At 32.6% G+C, this 20,495-nt stretch overlaps 1 protein-coding gene and 1 pseudogene across 1 annotated transcript; both read right to left on the minus strand.

The window, feature by feature from the left end:
- Nucleotides 1–4,566: 4,566 nt before the first annotated feature.
- LOC114385869 lies at nucleotides 4,567–10,737 on the minus strand (annotated as a pseudogene).
- A 4,209-nt stretch (nucleotides 10,738–14,946) lies between these two features.
- Nucleotides 14,947–20,183, minus strand: LOC114385871. The gene is made up of 3 exons (XM_028345919.1): nucleotides 19,880–20,183; nucleotides 19,566–19,798; nucleotides 14,947–15,009 (listed from the first exon to the last, which is right to left on the minus strand). The coding sequence occupies exons 1-3, from the start codon at nucleotides 20,181–20,183 to the stop codon at nucleotides 14,947–14,949; spliced, it is 600 nt and encodes a 199-aa protein (XP_028201720.1).
- Between the last annotated feature and the right edge of the window lie 312 nt (nucleotides 20,184–20,495).

Below are 20,495 nucleotides of genomic sequence, written 5' to 3' on the forward strand. Positions count from 1 at the left end.
GTGTTGCAAAATAGTCATTCCATTAAATTTTAAAGTAACGCCGTTAGTGAGGTCAATTTTAGTGCCACATGAACTATTCAACGTTGCACTAAAGGATGACGTGGCATGACACATGGACGTGCCTCCTAAAAGATGCCACATCATTTAATGATAACAAAACGAGTAAATAGGCAATTTAGTCCCTGACTTTGTACCCCTGTTGCATATTAGTCCCTAACTTAATGAAAAATTCAAAATAGTCCCTATCATTTGCATAAGTGTTGCAAAATAGTCCCTAACTTAAAAGATGCCAGAAATCATGCTTAAAGTGTCCATGCATGGCAAAGGTTGTGCCTTGCACGATTTCTGGCGGCGCAGATTCCTCCTTGAATTCCTTGTCATCTTTTGATTCCTCTGGTTTTTTCTCTTCTTCTTTCTTTTCTTCTTCATTTGCGTTTTTCTCCTCCACTTTGTTTTCCTTTGGTTTTTTCTCTTCCTATTCAAAACACAAAAAAAAAAAATCAGAACCCAAAATGATACATTGATGGTAATTGAAGAAAAAAAAAGAGGAAAAGAGAATGATTATGCAGACCTCGCCCATTGGTGTTAACGACTACAAAGATAAGGTTGTTGCTGTGGATTTTTGGTTCTTTTTATTTGTGCAAGTGTGTGTGGGTTCTTTTTCGTATATATGCCTCAATTGGTTCAGAACCATCAAATTTGAAGAAGCCACTCATTCTATCATCATCAAATGACGTGACACTAAAATTGACTTCACTAACAACGTTACTTTAAAATTTAACGGAAGGACTATTTTGCAATACTTATGCAAAAGATAGGGACTATTTTGAATTTTTCATTAAGTTAGGGACTAATATGCAACAGGGGTACAAATTCAGGGACTAAATTGCCTATTTACTCGTTTTGTTATCATCAAATGACGTGACATCTTTTAAGAGGCACGTCCACGTGTCATGCCACGTCATCCTTTAGTGTCACGTTGGATAGTCCACGTGACACTAAAATTGACTTCACTAATGGTGTTACTTTAAAATTTAACGGAATGACTATTTTGCAACACTTATGCAAAGATAAAGACTATTTTGAATTTAATATTAAGTTAGGGACTAATATGCAAAATGAATATAATCTCAGGGACTAAATTATCTATTCACTCGACACAAGATCCTCCTATACTTTCCCTTTTTCCTCCACATCACACGATGCATAGACATTAGTAATAACACATTGAAAAATACCATCCTTCCAAATTTTTTTAAAGCCAATAAAGCTCTTCCTGTAGGCCATCTAACACTGTCCATGTTTCTTTTTTTCATAAACAAAGAATTCCTCTAACTGCATTACTTGTTGGAACCTCCCTCCCATCTACTTCGAAATTCCCACTAATGATTGACATAGGAAATTGGACACTTTCTCCAATTTAGTTTGTTGTAGAAAAATGAAATTCACCTTCTCCTTTATTATCAAATCTCTCGTACTTCTCAGTTTTACCTTTCCTCCTAACCCCCTTACATTGTGACTAAGAATTATCAGTGGCAATAATGGTCTTCACCTCAAAATTATGATTATTTGTTCTTGATTTGTCCTCTTTATTCCTCATTTCCATTTCAACGGTTCATAAATTTCCCTAGCCTCCTTTTCAATATTTTATATTACTAGCAGTTCATTGCCACAAATTCTATAACTCCTCTTGTCTTTTATAACAATTATGTCACCCTTTTTTTTTGTCTTAGAGCAATATGGAATACGTACTACCTTTTCCTTCTTTCTTCCTCCAAGATTGTCCTCCCATGCATGCAGTTGATTAACTGCCCTGTTATTTTCCTAAATACCCTCCTTCGTGACCCCCTTATTTCTTTCTGTCTGCTTTCTTCTTTCAATTGGGCTCAAACACAACTGAGGATTCTCAATTTTCTTTCCTTTGCACGACCCATGACTCAAATCTGTCTGCACCCCATGATCTTCAGATTCTCCTTTACTATTACCACCCTCTTTTTTGTGACCCCCTTTTATCTGTTTTTTGCAGCCACGATAGTATCATTTGGGCTTAAGTAATTGGCCCAATTTACTAGCCAACACTTTATTTTTTGTAGCAGTTCCCCTATGTTTGCCCTCATCTTTTCTCCCAAAATTTGACCCCACGATATCCTTTTCACCTTTCTCGCTCTTCTTTTGTGCCTCTCTCCCTCTTTGACCTAGTCGTTCTGAAGTTGAGGTCTTCAATGCCTTTGGCTCATTTGACCTATCTCCTCCTAGTCTCTTATCCTTTAGGCTATCTTTGTTGCCCAAATTTCCTTTTGTGTGCAAAATATCTTTTAGTTATGTCTCCACCTTCAACATGTGTTCCCTTTCTTTTGTTCTTTCACAATGCCTTTTTGTCCTTTCCTCATTTAATGTAGCTTGACACACCTCTGTACACCTTTTTTCAGCCCCCTTTGAATTTGAAAAAGCTAGTTAGCGGTGATCATCGTTGGGACCACCTCTTCCTCTGAGCCAAGACCTTCTTCCCATTCCACACCATGTACTAAACAATCAGAAACACTAGACTCCCTTTGCATCACAGAAGAACAACATCTTGGTCCATGAATCGTTCTTCCCTATGTAAACAAGAGTACAATTGTAAATCGCCCATCTCCTCCACCATCCTAATAGAGCATACTCTGTCGTTGATTTTTATATTTTGATGTTTTGAGATCATGCTCACTCAAGGAGTGTGGACCTGAACTCGAGCAAAGTCAAGCCTTGAGAAATTTGTCGCTCTCGCATCTATTGCCACCATATTTCCCACAAAAAAGGAATCGGTTTTCAAAACATTTCGATCTCTAGACACTCAAAGGGACCTCATTGATCCTAAGCCACATAAGTCTATGCCCTGAAATCTCTTCCGGTGACCACTTTACTACCGATTTGAAATATTCTACAAACCATTCTGATTTCAAAACATCTTCTAATCTCGCTCCCTCTTTTGGAGTGATAAGTGCCAAGTTATCTCCTAAATGCTTGAGACACAACAAATGAGTATCTTCCACCATGAGCAGTTCATGATCATTTTGAAGACCCTGGGAATTCCAAAGTTTAGCCACCAAGCTTCTACTAAGCCCAAGTGTCTTTATAACATATTCCCCTTTTGTGAGTCTTCCTTTTCCTTGTGACTGTTTGTTTTTTATTCCCCCAAGATGTTGGTTCCACCTTCCTCTAATTTGTTTCCTCCTGTATTCCATATTGGCCCCCTAGTTTGTGAAAGAACCAATACATTACCTCTATTCTCTCCCATTCCTTGGCACCCTATTCTAGCAACCTTTGTTCACCCCTTACTTTTATTTCTATTATTGATTATTGAACATTACAATTTAATGATAAAATAATTTCATAAATTTAACGATAGGATCAATTTGTTATAATTTTTATTTATTTAGAGACTAAATTTGAATCTTTCATCTTTAAAGGATTAAAATTGATATTTTTTTTACTTTTTTTTTCTACATAACCGTTGACATTGAGTGAGAAAGACAAAAAAAAGTTGATCAAAATATTTTAAAAAGGCAAGGACAATTATATTAAAATTATAAACTATTATTTCTTTAGTATATTAAAATTAAATTTTATGCTGCATTAAATAATATATATGTGGCCTTTCTTTGATAACATATTTTCAAATTACTAAATATTTACTAATTTATACTACCTCTATTCTTATATATATAAGACACTTTTAACTCACTCACGCTCTTTAAAAAAATTAATTAATTTAATTAATCATATTAAATTTATCAATAATTTATACTATTCTTTCAAAATTACACTTAATTTCTCTCTTCATTTAATTGTTTGTTATGTAATTAATTAATGTGGCTTCCTCTACTCTCCAATCCCAAAAGAGAGATAGTATAATTAATTAAGGATATTATAGAAAACAAATAACAAATCCACCAGGTTTTATAAAAAGAGACAAACAATAAAATAAATAAAAAAATCTTAGGGAAAGACGTACGTACTAATTAAAATAAAACTAATATATTTGTTAATATGATTATTTTACCCAAGTAATGTCTTATCTTTTGAATTTATAGTACATGTTAATCTCTTAAATAATAGACCACGCAATTATTTACGAACACATTTAATATTTAATTAAGTTTATATAATAATACTATAATAAATTTCTCTACAACTTATACATGGTTTTGAATCGTATAATGACTCATCTTGGCCCAAATGTTGGATTAACTCAAATTACATATGTCGACTGTTGCTTTAAAATAATACTTGTATAAGAATAGGTATATCCTACGCAGATTAAGAGCAGAGGTAAGTCCGGATATGAAATCAAATTCCATTAAATACTATCAAAACATCGTAGACCATTTTTTTTTTTTAATTTCTAGATCTTCCGTTGTTCGTGAGTCATGAAAAATTAATAACGGAAGTTAAAATAATCAATTACACAATAAATTCATTGAAATTCAACATTTAAATAGATTTCTGTATATATAAAACTAAATAACTTTTATTTCATAAATTTCTAAACAAGAGATTTCACTTGTAAATTAAAACCTATCGCATTGTTTATTGGAAAATCACTTGTCCAGGTGACAATTTTCCTTTGGGATCAAATTCCGCTTTTCTATCTGCAAAAACTTTCCATTTTTGAGCCAAAGTGTTCCACCCATTGTTCATATATTTTGTTACCGGTAAGATATTCCGTAATCTTAATACCAGCATCCATACAAAACTGTAGTATTTGTTGGTTTTGAACCTGTAATTTCTCCACCATATCAGACATTGAAGCTGTACACAAAAGACTTACAACGTAGAAAATATCTTCGTCTGGTGTAATTGCTGACATCTTATCATCCCACCTGAGAATTATTAAATTTAACCTTCACACATGTATAAAGCCATGTGCATATGCAAATAAATTCACCTATGTGTTGAAAAAAAAAATCACCTATCAAATCTTATGAGTCATGTCGCTATCTTAAAACAAAAAAAATTAATGAATTGACGACCAAATTTAATGATAAAAATATAATTTTGTTATTATTATTTTTTATATGTAAAAATCGAATTCAAGTATAAATTTTTCTTTTTTTATTATAATTTGTGCACATTGCCTCAAACAACGAAACTAAACCTCTTGGTAGTCATTCATTTTAGAGTTACAAAAGTCTTTGTATGAAATTCTTAAAAATTACATATAAATTATTTCATGGCTATTTTTTTTAGTGTGTTTCTAATTTTTTGTTCTCATAATGAAAAATAATATGTGGTTAAAAATTAATATTTTCTTTTATTTGTTATGCTTTTTTTTAGTGATGTGTCATTTTTCTGTATTGTAACTAGAAAGGAGAAATAAAGATTACAGGTGATTTAGTTAATAAATTGTCACTTCGTAAAATTTAAATAATCTAATAAACTCACTTGTTTCGGTTCATTGGGTAGACTAAAGAAATTCCAGCAGTAATATTTTGCTTAAGAATAATATCCTTGAAGACACCATCATTGAAATCCGAGATTCGAGATCTTGGAATCCAGATGTTCAACCATGGATGAGGAACTTCCCAAAGTCCTTTTGACCTAAGAACTAGCTCATCAGCATGAATTCTGTTCAAGAACTCTTCGTAGGATGCATCTTTTTCAAACATAAATGTAGGCACGAAATTTAACCCTTTCACCAGATTCGCAAGATCCTATCAAGAAACAATAATTATTAAGGTGAAACTTTAAACAAGAACAACACAATTAACACTTATAGTACTGCATCTCAGTTTTGTTTAAATTGATAAATTTATTTAAAAAAAAAGGGTCCTCCCTATCAATTTGAGTGAGTTTATAGAAGGACGGATCCAAAAAATCTATTGAAGGAAGGTCTGATTTTTTTTTCTTTTTTCTTATAATTGTTTAAATATCTAAATTCTAATAATTTATATTAATTTTTTTAAAAATATTTGCTATTTTTTTTTCTTAAAATTGAAACTTTTTTTTAAATAAACATGACATTAACAATTTATGTAATAACAAGAGACACATCTAGTTGTTACATACTTTTACATTAGCTATAATTAATAACAATAGACACAATTAAGGTTACACAAACTAATCTTAATCATTATTTTAATAACAACATACACAATTAATTTGATACTAGCCAACTCAATAATATATACTATGTATACACATGAGAAGTCCCTCCCTACCCCTTCCCTATCTGTCTCCGAATTTAATGGATATGCATATTGTCCGTGTATCTCTTACACTAACTAATTAAAAATTATGTTTAGTATTGAATGAACTTATATATCCTATTTTTATGTCACAATTAGATTACCCTTAATTTGTATTACTTTAATAAATTCATTTATCTAATGGATAAAAAATAAAAATAAAAAAATAAAAGATGTTCGTGAAATTAGATGACAAAAGCAACATTTAATTTATTTCAAGTTTCCTCATTGATGAATGCTAGCTTGAGAGATGTTGTCATAGTATTTGACAAGCTCTAAGATGTAGACAATGCCATATTGAGTTACCAGGGAAGTTATCCTTTGTTGATCAGAAGATGCATAAAAGGAAAGATCTAGTGGTGGCTGATTCAATAGAAGCACACCTTCTACATAATCTGCTGCAATAATCTCATTCCTTTCACTAAACGTGATTAAATGTCGTTATTGGTCTCTAGCCAATGCAGTGAAGTTGTTATAAAGCAGGTGAAGCCATTTCACCTGCAAACGCCCGCGAAATAAAATAAACTTTGTTAAATGTAAATTAATATTGAGTTAAAAAGTGCATCCATTAGTTTTTGGTACAACTTTAAAAATTATGGAATTATAATTTATCAAGTGCTTAAGAGTTTATAGGAAGGTTCCTTAATTAATAAAAAAAGAGTTTATAGGAAGGTATGATATTTTATATGCTTCAATCTAAGAATTTTTATCAGGGTTAAAATCAAAATTCACTCGTCCAAACATATATTAAAACCTATAAATATTAATCATATTACTTGTTATTACGGACATAGACGTTGTTATAAAAATAGAAGTTCGAGAAGAATTTCAAAAGTATTCAATAAAGAAAATCTGTATGAATGACGGGAAAATGATACTTGCCCTAGTAGGTGCAGGTCCTAGAGGTATTCTTGCTCTTGTTATCACCCCAAATTGACCTAATCCTCCAAGAACAGCGTAATATATCTCTTGAGTTCTTCATAGAGCAAGTCACAAGGTCTCCTTTTCCTATATAAAAGCCACATTTATATATGTGGAAAACAAAGATATATACATTCCATGTGTTTACTAATTTAGAGGAGGTGGCAACAAAAATAGGGAAGATAATTATTTATTTCCATGTGACCTGAAGCACTAATGATAATAATTTTAAAATTTATATGAGCATCAAAATTAATAACTTTTTTTTTTTTGAAAGATCAAAATCAAATAAAGTTACATTATTCAACCATTAATTAAACTAAGAAGAATGATCACAAATTTCAAAAGGAATTCATAAATTCAAAAGTTTAATTTCTTTTGAATTTATTGTCAATCATTGTTATCTCTCTCGCCAAAGTTATTCTTAAGAAACTAGTATTTTGTATGAGTTGATTGATGCATTATCTTATTTCTTCACTAAAGTGATTCAATACAAATTTATTAAATAGATTATTGAATATCATTTTTTTGCATGATATAATTTTTAATTTTTTTATTCGTAAGAAATGAATTCAAGTATTAGGGATAATAACTTACATGCATTGTTTAATCAACTGAATTAAATCCCTTTGATATATAATATATCAAATTTATAAAAAAAAATTATGTATAAATATGAAAATTAAATTGCCTTAATATGGTAATTTATGTTTTATTTTAAAAAAAGAACATAGAGATTATTATCTTTGGATTAATCAAGAATAGTTGACTTAAATTGTTGACTTTGAAAACATTTTTTTTTTAACTTTTTTTTATTTCTTTAGAGATGCATGAAAAAGTCATAAAACATACAATATAGCAAGAAATTAACATGGAGGCATGCTAATTAACTAATATTTGACTGACTAGAGGATCTTGATCGACAAGCCAGTTCCATTGCATTTCATTCCCACAGTCTTATTTTGATTTTTTGACTGTGGAAGAATCTTGATATATATATATATATATACACGGTGAAATCAGTCGACAATTATATTTAACTGTTTCTTTCATATTTTTAGTTTTAGTTTCAGATTTATATATGCTCTCTTAAACTTTCAAATTTTATGAGCAAATACCTAACTTCTTAAGACTTTCCTTGCTTTCAATTTAATAACTAGGTCAAATTGGCAATGCTTTCTTTAATAATATGATTTGCCTTTTCCAAAAAAATTAACACGGTCAAATTTCCCTTTAAAAAAGAGAACAACGAAAAGCTATGATTAACATATACTATACATGTATAAGATACTATACGTAATATGTATTTAATGCGGTGAAACAATTATTTTACAAATTATCAAAACATAATAAATACGTATATAATTACAATTCTACAATTTCAAGTTAACACAAATTTCATGGGCATTACTAAAAATAAATTATAAACCATTTTCATTATAAATGAACTTTCAATTATCTACAAATAGAAATAGTGCTACCAATCTTAATTATTCTTTTCTTGAAATAATCTATATAAGCACAATTTTAATTTTTGATTGATCATCGAACAATATTTCTATATTTATATTTATATATTTGTGCATCACTTAAATATATTTGTAAAAGAGTATTGGGTTTACAATTTACAATTTTTAATATGTTCTTAAATTTTATATATAAGTACATATTAGTAGATATCTATATAAATGTTATTGATTAAAAGATAAAATAAAAAATAATTTCCTAATTTTGCTTTTTCACAAATTTATAATGATCTGTTGTATTGATCGGTTTCTGTGACAAATGTTTGGTTGTGGATGATGACAAAAGACTATTGTAGAAAGTATAGTGTATAGTGTTTAAGCGTATTTGTGTATTATAGTGACATGTGATAGATGGAGACTGTGATCATCTAAACACAACTGATATCTATAATTTAAATTTGAGAATTTTGAAATAATATGCACCAGTAGATTCAGGTGCTTAATGATGATGACCGGTAAGGATTGCTTTATATATATATATATATATATATATATATATATATATATATATATATATATAGATCATGAATAAAAATTAAATTAAATCATTCAATCTTTAAAATGAAAAAAATGTCTTTCTATTGAGTAAAAAAATCAAATCCTTTCCATTTCAATAAAATGATAAATACAATGAGTTACATCATTGAAAGTATAAGCATGCATGAGGGAAAGTTATGGGCTACTTTATTAGCATGTCTTCTAACGCATTTGATAGAAAACAAAGAATAGTTTCTTATGGCATTCTTTATTTGATCAATAGTTAGAGAAATCCCCAGCCTCATTGCTGATCTGATCTACCACCACCATGCTATCTAATTCAATAACAGTTTGAGTTAAATTCAATTCAACAAGCCATAACAGCGACGGCAAAGTAGCATTTGCCTCAGCTTCTCGAACATCAAGTGTAGCCAGTATTTCGCTTCAGTGCTGGAAATTCTTCTATAATTAAGGTTGGTTCACATTGCAAATTCAATTACATGGAAAATTGAAAAACACATTCCAAGACATGCATAGAAAGTTGTGAAACACTTTTCAAGGGCTTAAAATTGGTTCCTTTAACCTTGAGACTTACATGCTCTACTTAGGAAATTGAATATTAGAGTTACAAGGAATTTTGTGAATGTAATTCATTTATTGACATCTACCACTCACTCTGGAGGGAAGCCACGCCTCTCTCCTATAAATAGGGAGACTTGTGAAGAGTTAATTGGAGCATCTCATCAAAAGAGAAGCAAAGTGAGTGAGAGTGAAAAATAGAGTTCTTGTATTCTTCTTTGAGAGAAAGAGAGTTATAGTTTTGACCACACTTGGTGAGAGTTGAGAGGAATTGTAAATCATTCTTGTTGGGTGAGGTTGAGAGATATTCTCTTGTATTGAGAGAGTAATTGTAATCCTACTTTTAAATAGTGGTAGTGGAGATACTTACTGCCTTGGTCCCGTAATTTTTACCTTTCACGTTAAAAGGGTTTTCCATGTTAAAAATTCTAGGTATCATTTTTCTACTCTTTATTCTTGTTTTTCGTTTTCGCTAAGTGTCTATTTTGAGTCTATAAAGAGGAAAATAGTGCTGGTGTTTCTCAACATTCAGTTTTATTTAAAAACTAGTCTGCAACCCGTGCGTACGCACGGGTCGCTTGATTAGTAAAATTGCAATAACAGTAGCATAATTGAAGATTAGATAGATATATATTTATAATGTTGGTAAAAAAGAGATTGTTCAGAGCAAATTAACAAAATATAATTACATGTAAAATGAAAATTATTGTCGCTTCCTCTCTTTTCTAATGACTATTTCCCAAATTTTTTCGTGTGGTCGGTAGTAGAATGATACTTCATCTCCATGGTGGAAGTCATTTTCCTTGAGGAACTTATACCATGGCCGGACAACACTTTTATCTTTAATGCCGGCATCCAGGGTAACCTGCATAATTGGATATCTGATCTGCATCAACACAGCATTTAGAAATGTAGAAAATTTAAAGTGAAGAAATCATGCATCGGAAGAGATCAAGTTTTAAAGAAGCACTCCTTACTCTGCTTGAGGCGGTGGAGGATGTGATACTCATTTTGGATTTTTCTGAAGTGAAAGAATGGTGATAGGATGTCGAGATGAAGTTTGCAGAGGAACTGATAACTGCTAAATATGTGTTATTTTGATAGTAAAAATATATTGAAAATATCTTTAAAAATATTTATTTAGCAGTTATCTTTGGCTTAAATATTAAGATTTGATATTTTTCTTATTTATGACTTGTAGATATGAAAAAGAGAGATTAAAAGAGAAAAAGATCAAGAGAATATCCAAAATATCAGGAAATCTCAGGAAGATATGATTAAAAGCAAAACAAATCCAAAAAATATAAAAAATATCAAAAAAGGAAGATTTCTAGCATCAGGCCCAAATCCACTCCAACAATTATAAAAAGAGAGTCAAGCCAAGAAGGAGAAATAGAACATAGAACCCCTTTCATAGGGGTTTCATTTACTCCCTTTCTTTCTTTCACCCCTCTTATCTCATCAATTCTTAAATCCATCTGTCGCAACCTACCCTTTTGCGGGTGAGCGAGGCGAGGCTTACGGGTGCGTCTTCCAAAGGAGGAAAATGCGCGGAGTCGCCACCAACGTTTATTGAAAGGAAAACGTTAGAAAAACCAAAGGAAACCGATCATGAAGAATATTCCAGATTCGGGAGTTGTATTTACGTTTGAGGAAGGTATCAGCACCTCTCACGTTTGTCCCAAAGGACAACAACCTTAAATTAGAATTGTATGAAATTATGTATCTAGACTTTTTATTTCTTTTTTATTTTTGAGGTCGATAAAAGTGGGGCTCTTGCTCCTACGTACCCTCCATCGAAGAGGAAGTCAAACCTACGTAGTTCTTTCAAAAAAGGGCGAATCAAGTGATTCTTTTTACTTGGAAGGTGGTCATTTAAGGCGTTGGACCTAAAAATGATCCATTTTTACTTGGTGAGAAAAGCTTAGGCGTTTGGACCTCAAAACAATTTTTCAGTGATTTTTGCGGACAATGCTTGATTTTGTGAGTCGATTTTAGCCTTGATTTCACTTTAGTTATTAGTCAATTCAATTAAGAAAGAAAAATCCCAAAGAGAACGTTCGATTGATTTTTTTTTTTGTTTTATTTTACTAAAAGATATTTTTTGATTATTATATTATTATTTTACCTCTTTTTTGGTTTCCAACGTGGTTACGACACGACCGAACGGTCGGATTTCATTTTAACAAAAATTAACGGATATTACAATTCAAATGATCGGTGGAAATTTATTTTATTTTTTTTATTAGGCGAGAAAATGACTTAAATAAATGACTAAAAGCACGTCAAAAGGGGTACAGAAAGTAAATGAAATGAAAATAAAAGTACACGAAACGAGTGGGGACCACCAATGGTACATAGAATGAATTAAAAAGTTCAATTGCGGGAACTTACCAGTTGAAGACCGAAGAACGAACGAAAGATGGCGGAAAATCTTCACGGAATTACCCACGGAAACATTTTGGATGCGTTACGGAAGCGCCTCGACGTGGATTTTCTTCACGAAAACGATTTTTTTCACTAATTTCAAGTGATCCCAAGATATCAGAAGGGCTGAACGATTTTCTCCTTCACTCCTCCCCCTATTTATAGGAAAATGAGGGAGGAGCTTGCCACCCAGCTCGCCCAGGCGAGCTAGGTTGCATCCTCCAGAAGCAACCGCCTTCTAGAGGAACATCCTGGAAGGCCCAAGTGGGCCTGGTTGCTATTTGCACCCCTTGTTTACTAAATACACCCCCTGCTTTTTTTTGCTGATTCTTTTTCCATAATATTACGGAAATTTACGAATTTCGTAACGATACTTGTTTTCCTTCCGTAATGTTACGGAACCTTACGGATTACGTAATCATCCTTTTTCTGGCTTTCGGAATGTTACGGAACCTCACGGATTGCGTAACATTGTTTCCTTTGATTTCCGGCATGTTACGGAACCTCACGGATTGTGTAACAATGCATCCTTTTGATTTCCGGCATGTTACAGAACTTCATGTATTGTGCAACAATGGGTGTCAAGTACCTCTAAGCGGTCAAGCAAAGATTGTATGCCATCAAACAATGGTCCCCGGACAAAATTAGGATATGACACCATCCATTGTAAAGCCCTCAATGGCCATGAGTGGCTAAACCCCTAGTTAGGGCCTGACAGGCCTAAAAGTCAAGCGATGTATGATGTACTCACTATTTATCAATGCAAAGGTGTTTTCTATTCTATTATTTTTCCTATTTTTATCTTGCATTATTCATCTTTATATTCTGTTAGGGGTTAGACGCTCGGGGGAGGGTAACTTCTAAATAAGATTTAAAGAAGGTATGCATGCATTGGTTTTAGGGGTTAGATACTCGGAAGAGGGTAACTTCTAATAGAACAAAAAGAAAGGATTTCATAAGAAAATCATTGCTAGGAATAGAATGGTAATTTTATGCCCATGCATTCATGCAAACATCTAGAATTCATACTTCATGCATTTTATTTGTTAAGTCTTTGCAAAAGAATTTGGAAGATAGATAAATAAAATAGGCTTGTTATCGTGAGGAATCAGGGGCAAGTAATTGAACAGATGTGGGTAGAACAGAGTCACCTAGATTGATAAAGAAAAATCATAAACTCATACATCTTAGGCAAACAAGGCAGGCCAGGTCCCAACCTTATCATATTCTGATTTTATTTTATTTTTATCTTTTATTTTTCTTATCTTATCTTTTATCTTCTATTTTCTTTATCATATCTTAATTTAAATATTTTATCTTCTTTATCTTCTATTTTTATCTTTAAATCTTTTATCCTTTCTTTTAAATCTTTATTTTATCTACTATATTTTCTTTTCTTTATTTTAAATTCTTTATCAATTTCTTTTTAAATTGGATTTGTATTAATCTAAGTACAAACAAAGTCCCTGTGGATTCGACACTCGGACTTCCGAGTACTTTACTACTTGTGACAAATTTGGTACACTTGCCAACGAGTTAACAAGTTTTTGGCGCCGTTACTGGGGACTTTGTTTTTCGTACTTGATTATTTGCATATTCCAATTTTAAAGCAATTAGTTTTCACTTTTTATTTTTTATTTTACTTTCTTCTTTTTTAGTTGCTTCATTTTATTTTTCAATTTTTTCTCTTTATTATTTTCTTTTTTATAAAAATAAAAAAAAATTAAAAATAAGTTTAAGTTTAATTTTTATTCTGTGATAACGTGCACGGTAGTTGTTTCTTTTGTGAACAGTGCACATTCCTTCTTTAAAGAACGCATCATGGCAGAAGATCGTCCACAGAGGATGACGCTAGAGGATTACTCTAGTCCTATTATACCTCAGTACTTCACCAGCATAGCCAGACCAGAGGTGCAGGCGACCAACTTCTCAAATCCATATTCCTTGATCCAGTTGATTCAAGGGAATCTATTTCACGACCTACCAAGTGAAGATCTATACGCACATCTGGCCACATACATCGACATTTGCAACACGGTGAAGATAGCAGGAGTGCCTGAAGATGCCATCCGCCTCAACTTATTTTGTTTCTCTTTGGCAGGTAAAGCAAAAGTATGGCTCCGCTCGTTTAAGGGGAATAGCCTGCAGACATGGGATGAGGTGGTGGAGAAATTCTTGAAGAAATACTTCCCAGAATCAAAGACCGCTGAAGGGAAGATGGAAATCTCTTCATTCCATCAATTTCCTGACGAATCCCTTAGCGAGGCGCTCGATCGTTTCCACGGACTACTCAGGAAGACGCCTACACATGGGTACAGTGAACCGGTGCAACTAAGCATCTTCATAGATGGCCTGCGACCACAATTAAAGCAATTAGTGGATGCATCCGCAGGAGGGAAGATCAAGCTAAAGACACCAGAGGAGGTAATGGAACTTATAGAAAACATGGCGGCTAGTGATCATGCCATCCTTCGTGATCGCACATATGCCCCAACAAAGAGAAGCCTTCTAGAACTCACCACTCAAGATGCAACCTTGGCTCAAAATAAGTTGTTATCCCAACAAATAGAAGCCCTGACAGAGACCCTCAACAAGCTTCCACAACAACTACAAGCGGTAAGACCCTCAACAAGCTTCCACTCTATGCATGGTCCAAGATGACGCATCCAATGAAGTTAACTACATGGGCAATCATAATCATCAAGGATTCCATCAAAGAGGACCACCAGGATTCTATCAGAGCGATAATTTTTTGCAAGACCATGATTGGAGATATTATCCAAGTAATAACTTCAACCAAGGGGGTTCACCGTATCAGCATCCTTGCTAGGGGCCAAGTCATCAAGAGAAGCCCACTAACATAGAAGAATTGCTAATACAGTTCATGCAGGAAACAAGGTCACATATGAAAAGGACTGATGCAGCAATAAAAAATTTGGAGGTACAAATAGGCCAACTAGCTGAGCTAGTTGTTGAAAAGGCCACTGAAACCTTTACGGTAAATGCTGAGATGAAGCCCAAAGAGGATTGCAAGGTAATTTTCACTGAGAGAGAAGAGAAGGAAAAGAAAACTGAGGAAGATGTGCGTGATGGGGAAGGAGAAAAGAAGGAAGAAAGAGAAAGAAATGAAGAGAAAGCACAACAATGGGAGAAGTACTCACAAGTAGAAATTCAACAAGAAAGCATTCTCCAAGTCAATACCCCTCTTCATCAACTTATTGTCAAGGAAGAAAGACATGGAGAACATGAAAAAGCCTTAAGTGTCATTCTTTCCTTGATCGCCACCACTTATCTTGCAATAATGTGGAAGGTGCTTCCAAAATACACAAGTTTCATGGCATCTCTAGCTAAGAGGAGAAAATGCAAGGAAGATGTGTTCTACATGACCTTCATGCCACCTTGAAGGCATTTGACTTGTCAAGCTAATGACGTTAAAGAAGCGCTTACTGGGAGGCAACCCAGGATTTCTTACTTTATCTCTCTTTTAGTTAATCGCATTTTGTTTTTTTAGGATAGTTGTGCTATTTCTTTTCTTTATTTTGATTTTGTGCATTTTGATTTTAGCAATTTAATTCCAGTAGATTAAATTTAGTCATTGAATAAAAATTGCATGATATTTGTGAAGTCATTATTTAGGCTTTTTCTGAAGGATTCAACACTTGAAATGTTGCATGACAATTGTGAAAATACTGGTTTCCTGGAAGCAAGAGTCAGTCAAACAGTGGAATATGAATCATAAAGAAAGAAAAGGTTAGCTTGATGGAAAGAGATCATGGTCCAGTAAGCTGATAACTTTATCTTGTCCCGGTGAGCTGTGTGAACTTAATTATGAGAGAACGTCTGCTTTTAAATTCCTAATTTTGCATCATTCTTAGACTGTTAGATTATTTGCATAAGGTGGATATAATCAAGGCCATGTTTCTTTTTATTTTAGTCACTCAGCTAAAAAAGCCAACCTGTAATGAATTTATCCCTTGCACCCTTGTTGAGCCAAAAGTAATAATGATTTGTTTGAATAAACCCCTGAGCCTAATTTTGATATCCTTGACCTTATTTTAGGGTTCTAAGAGAGCATAAGGGTTTCAAATTATGATAAGTCCTTAATTTGGGGGATTCGTAAGGGAATTTGCCTAAAAAAAAAGTAGCACACAATAGGGCACCCTCAGAAGCTTGTAAGCCCAAAGTATTCTTACAAAAAAAAAGCAGCACACAATAAGGCACCCTCAGAAGCTTGTAAGCCCAAAGTATTCTTATCAAAAAAAGAAAAAAAAAAGATTGCAAATAAGGCAAAAAAAAAGGAGGTGCCATAAGTGCTAAGGTAAAAAAAAAGTAATTTTGAAATAAGGGCAGAAATAGAGAAGTGTCATAAATGCCAAGAAGAAAAGTGTTAATAGAGGAATAAAGGCTGAAAAATAAATAAGCCTAGGCAGGAAATAAGTGAAAGTTTTTCTAAGGATGCATGCTCTCTTATAATCCTAAGTTTTTGAAATCCCAGAAAAACCATGATTTCTTGTTTAGCCAGGCTCCGTTCCAAGCCAATAAAAGTCCTTAGTGATCCACCAAGTGTAAGTAAGCATAACTTTAATTGAGAAGAAGTGCAAAATTTGGGAATCTTAATTGCAGGTCGTAGAATTTCAAACACTCACCCTAGACACTTGTGCGCAGAGAGAAACACTAACCTTTTGAGGAAAGTGAGGCAAGCCAACTTGATTAATTTCCAATACTAACTATTTTCATCTTGATGTTGTTTGTGCTTCCATTGTGAGATTATGACAAATGTAGAAAGAACCAGTTGAAAAAAATTGAAAAAATTACAGCTATTAAAAGTGTTGGAGCATTCGGAGCCTGCTCTCATTTTTGTTTTTGCTTGAGGACAAGCAAAGTTTTAATTTGGAGGATTTTGATAACTGCTAAATATGAGTTATTTTGATAGTAAAAATATATTGAAAATATATTTAAAAATATTTATTTAGCTGTTATCTTTGGCTTAAATATTAAGATTTGATATTTTTCTTATTTATGACTTGTAGATATGAAAAAGAGAGATTAAAAGAGAAAAAGATCAAGAAAATATCCAAAATATTAGGAAATCTTAGGAAGATATGATTAAAAGCAAAACAAATCCAAAAAATATAAAAAATATCAAAAAAGGAAGATTTCTAGCATCAGGCCCAAGTCCACTCCAACAATTATAAAAAGAGAGTCAAGCCAAGGACGAGAAATAGAACACAGAACCCCCTCTCATAGGGGGTTTCATTTACTCCCTTTCTTTCTTTCACCCCTCTTATCCCAACAATTCTTATACCCATCCATTGTAAAGTCCTCAATGACCATGAGTGGCTAAACCCTTAGTTAGGGTCTGGCAGGCCTAAAAGTCAAGCGATGTATGATGTACTCACTATTTATCAATGCAAAGGTGTTTTCTATTCTATTATCTTTCCTATTTTTATCTTGCATTATTCATCTTTATATTCTGTTAGGGGTTAGACGCTCGGGGGAGGGTAACTTCTAAATAAGATTTAAAGAAGGTATGCATGCATTGGTTTTAGGGGTTAGATACTCGGAAGAGGGTAACTTCTAATAGAACAAAAAGAAAGGATTTCATAAGAAAATCATTGCTAGGAATAGAATGGTAATTTTATGCCCATGCATTCATGCAAACATCTAGAATTCATACTTCATGCATTTTATTTGTTAAGTCTTTGCAAAAGAATTTGGAAGATAGATAAATAAAATAGGCTTGTTATCGTGAGGAATCAGGGGCAAGTAATTGAACAGATGTGGGTAGAACAGAGTCACCTAGATTGATAAAGAAAAATCATAAACTCATACATCTTAGGCAAACAAGGCAGGCCAGGTCCCAACCTTATCATATTCTGATTTTATTTTATTTTTATCTTTTATTTTTCTTATCTTATCTTTTATCTTCTATTTTCTTTATCATATCTTAATTTAAATATTTTATCTTCTTTATCTTCTATTTTTATCTTTAAATATTTTATCCTTTCTTTTAAATCTTTATTTTATCTACTATATTTTCTTTTCTTTATTTTAAATTCTTTATCTATTGCTTTTAAATTGGATTTGTATTAATCTAAGTACAAACAAAGTCCTTGTGGATTCGACACTCGGACTTCCGAGTACTTTACTACTTGTGACAAATTTGGTACACTTGCCAACGAATTAACAGGAACGTGTAATATGGCTTAGTAGTTGAGTGGACTTGATTAATTAATTTATCTTCCCAATGGCATAAGTGGTGGTAGGTATTTGTTGGAAACGGTGCAACTCAATTGTTGCTTCTCGAATCGGAAAGCTAGTGGTGATGTGAGGAGTCTGAACGTGAATACTTGTGGAAGTAATCGAATAGTTTTTTTGTGAATGGTTTCAGAAGTTATTGGACTTTAGTGTTGTTTGTGCCATGCATGTAATAGCTGGGCCTTAAATGGGTAAGTTTTTTCTATGAGGTATTTGGCTTAATGGGTTAATTAATAGGTTAATCATGTAAACTTCACCGAACCACTAAACTATTTTACACGTTCCTGTGGTGGTAATTGAATTTCTCAATGCTTATTTTGTTATTATTAAAACAACGTGTGTGTGTGTGTGTGTCTATATATATATATATATATATATATATATATATATATATATATATATATCTGACTGTGTGTCTGTGTCAAGCTGGTCATGTTTGATTAAGCATGCAGTTTTAAAAAAATTATTGATTGCTTGTTGTTATTGTTGGTCAATTCTCAGTATTTAAAATCAATGGAATTGTGTTGAAGATTGTAATAAGTTAAATTATATAATACAGTCATAATCAAATATTAAAGAAGTGATTACAAAAGAATAGCACTGTTTCAGAAACCATGACAAAAGAATTGAAGCTGATAGTCAATTCTCAGTATTTAAAATCAATGGAATTGTGTTGAAGATTGTAATAAGTTAAATTATATAATACAGTCATAATCAAATATTAAAGAAGTGATTACTAAAGAATAGGACTGTTTTAGAAAGCATGACAAAAGAATTGAACCTGACATTAAACAACTCAAATTGATCTTTTAATGTTTCTGAACACCTCTTTGAATACTACATTGGTAGTGGAATTCATGCTTTTCTGCTCATCATCATGAATAATAATTTTTAATCCTTTTGCTGATTTGACCCTTGACAATGCAACATATAATTGACCATGAGTGAATATAGGTTTTGGCAAATAAAGTCCAACCATGGATAGCGATTGTCCCTGTGACTTGTTAATTGTCATTGCATAAGATAGCATAATCGGAAATTGTCTTCTCAATAGTTTAAAAGGCCATAGTGATTGTGAAGAGGACATTGACATTCTTGGAATATAAACAGTGAGGCCAATGTTTTTTCCTGAGATAATTTCAGTTGCAATTACATGTTTTGCCATCTTTGTTACTACTAATCTAGTACCATTACATAGACCTTGATTTTGGTCGAGGTTCCTTAAGAGCATTATAGGACTTCCAATTTTAAGTTTGATAGAATGAGTTGGCAAACCGGATGTGTTCAATGAATTAAGGAATTCAGTAGTAATTGATTGGAAATGCGAATCTTCACTGGTTTCTGATTTGTCAACGGAATCAGAGCTTAGATATTCCATGTGGTCACCTATGGTTTGCAAAATTGCAATTTCAGTGATTATATTTTTGACTGAGGAAATGTCAATTAAATAAGTAATGAGATAATTACCTGGAATGAAGGATAGTACGTAATGATTGATCTGTTCTACTGTTTCATTTGTTGAAGCTAGTATTGCCTTAGATTTAAAGAATTGAGGATTATTGTGGTGCTGATCTAAGTCTGGGAATGTTGATTTGACTATAGCATTGATTGGATCATCATATTCAGTAATGAGTAGATGAGCAGGAATTTGAATTGTAGCATAAGCATCGTTTTCATCACCTATAATTCCATCTCCAACGTCCTGAATCCATTTAGCAAATGAGGCAGTTTCTTGTTCATTAACTGATTCTAGATTGCTGTGTAAGCGCATGTTTTTTGTCAAGGTCAATATTTCACACGAATCCCATAGATAAGATGAATTGATTGTTGCATTTATAATGTCTGAGCGGGTTCCTCTTGGGATGATTGGTAGTATTTGGCGAAAATCTCCACCGAATACTATAACTTTGCCTCCAAATATTTGATTTGAGTTTGGTTTATTTGTGATAATGTCTCTTAAACTTTGGTCAAGTGCTTCAAAACAAAATTTGTGGGCCATTGGTGCTTCATCCCAAATTATTAGACTTGTCTGGTTCAACAATTCGGCTAATTGGGTCCCTTGATGGATATTGCATGTTGAGTC

This window comes from Glycine soja, chromosome 15, assembly GCF_004193775.1.
Source record: "Glycine soja cultivar W05 chromosome 15, ASM419377v2, whole genome shotgun sequence".
In the NCBI taxonomy this organism is placed as follows: domain Eukaryota; kingdom Viridiplantae; phylum Streptophyta; class Magnoliopsida; order Fabales; family Fabaceae; genus Glycine; species Glycine soja.

Bases quoted from the DNA above. Each gene is read 5' to 3' on its own strand.
- LOC114385871 (XM_028345919.1), bottom strand. From the start codon at position 20,183: ATGCGCTTACACAGCAATCTAGAATCAGTTAATGAACAAGAAACTGCC. The intron at 19,799-19,879 runs GTAATTATCTCA...TGCAAACCATAG, and splicing joins CGTACTATCCTTCATTCCAG to GTGACCACATGGAATATCTA. The intron at 15,010-19,565 runs GTAATTGCAACT...CTTCTATGTTAG, and splicing joins TAACAAAGATGGCAAAACAT to TGGGCTTCTCTTGATGACTT.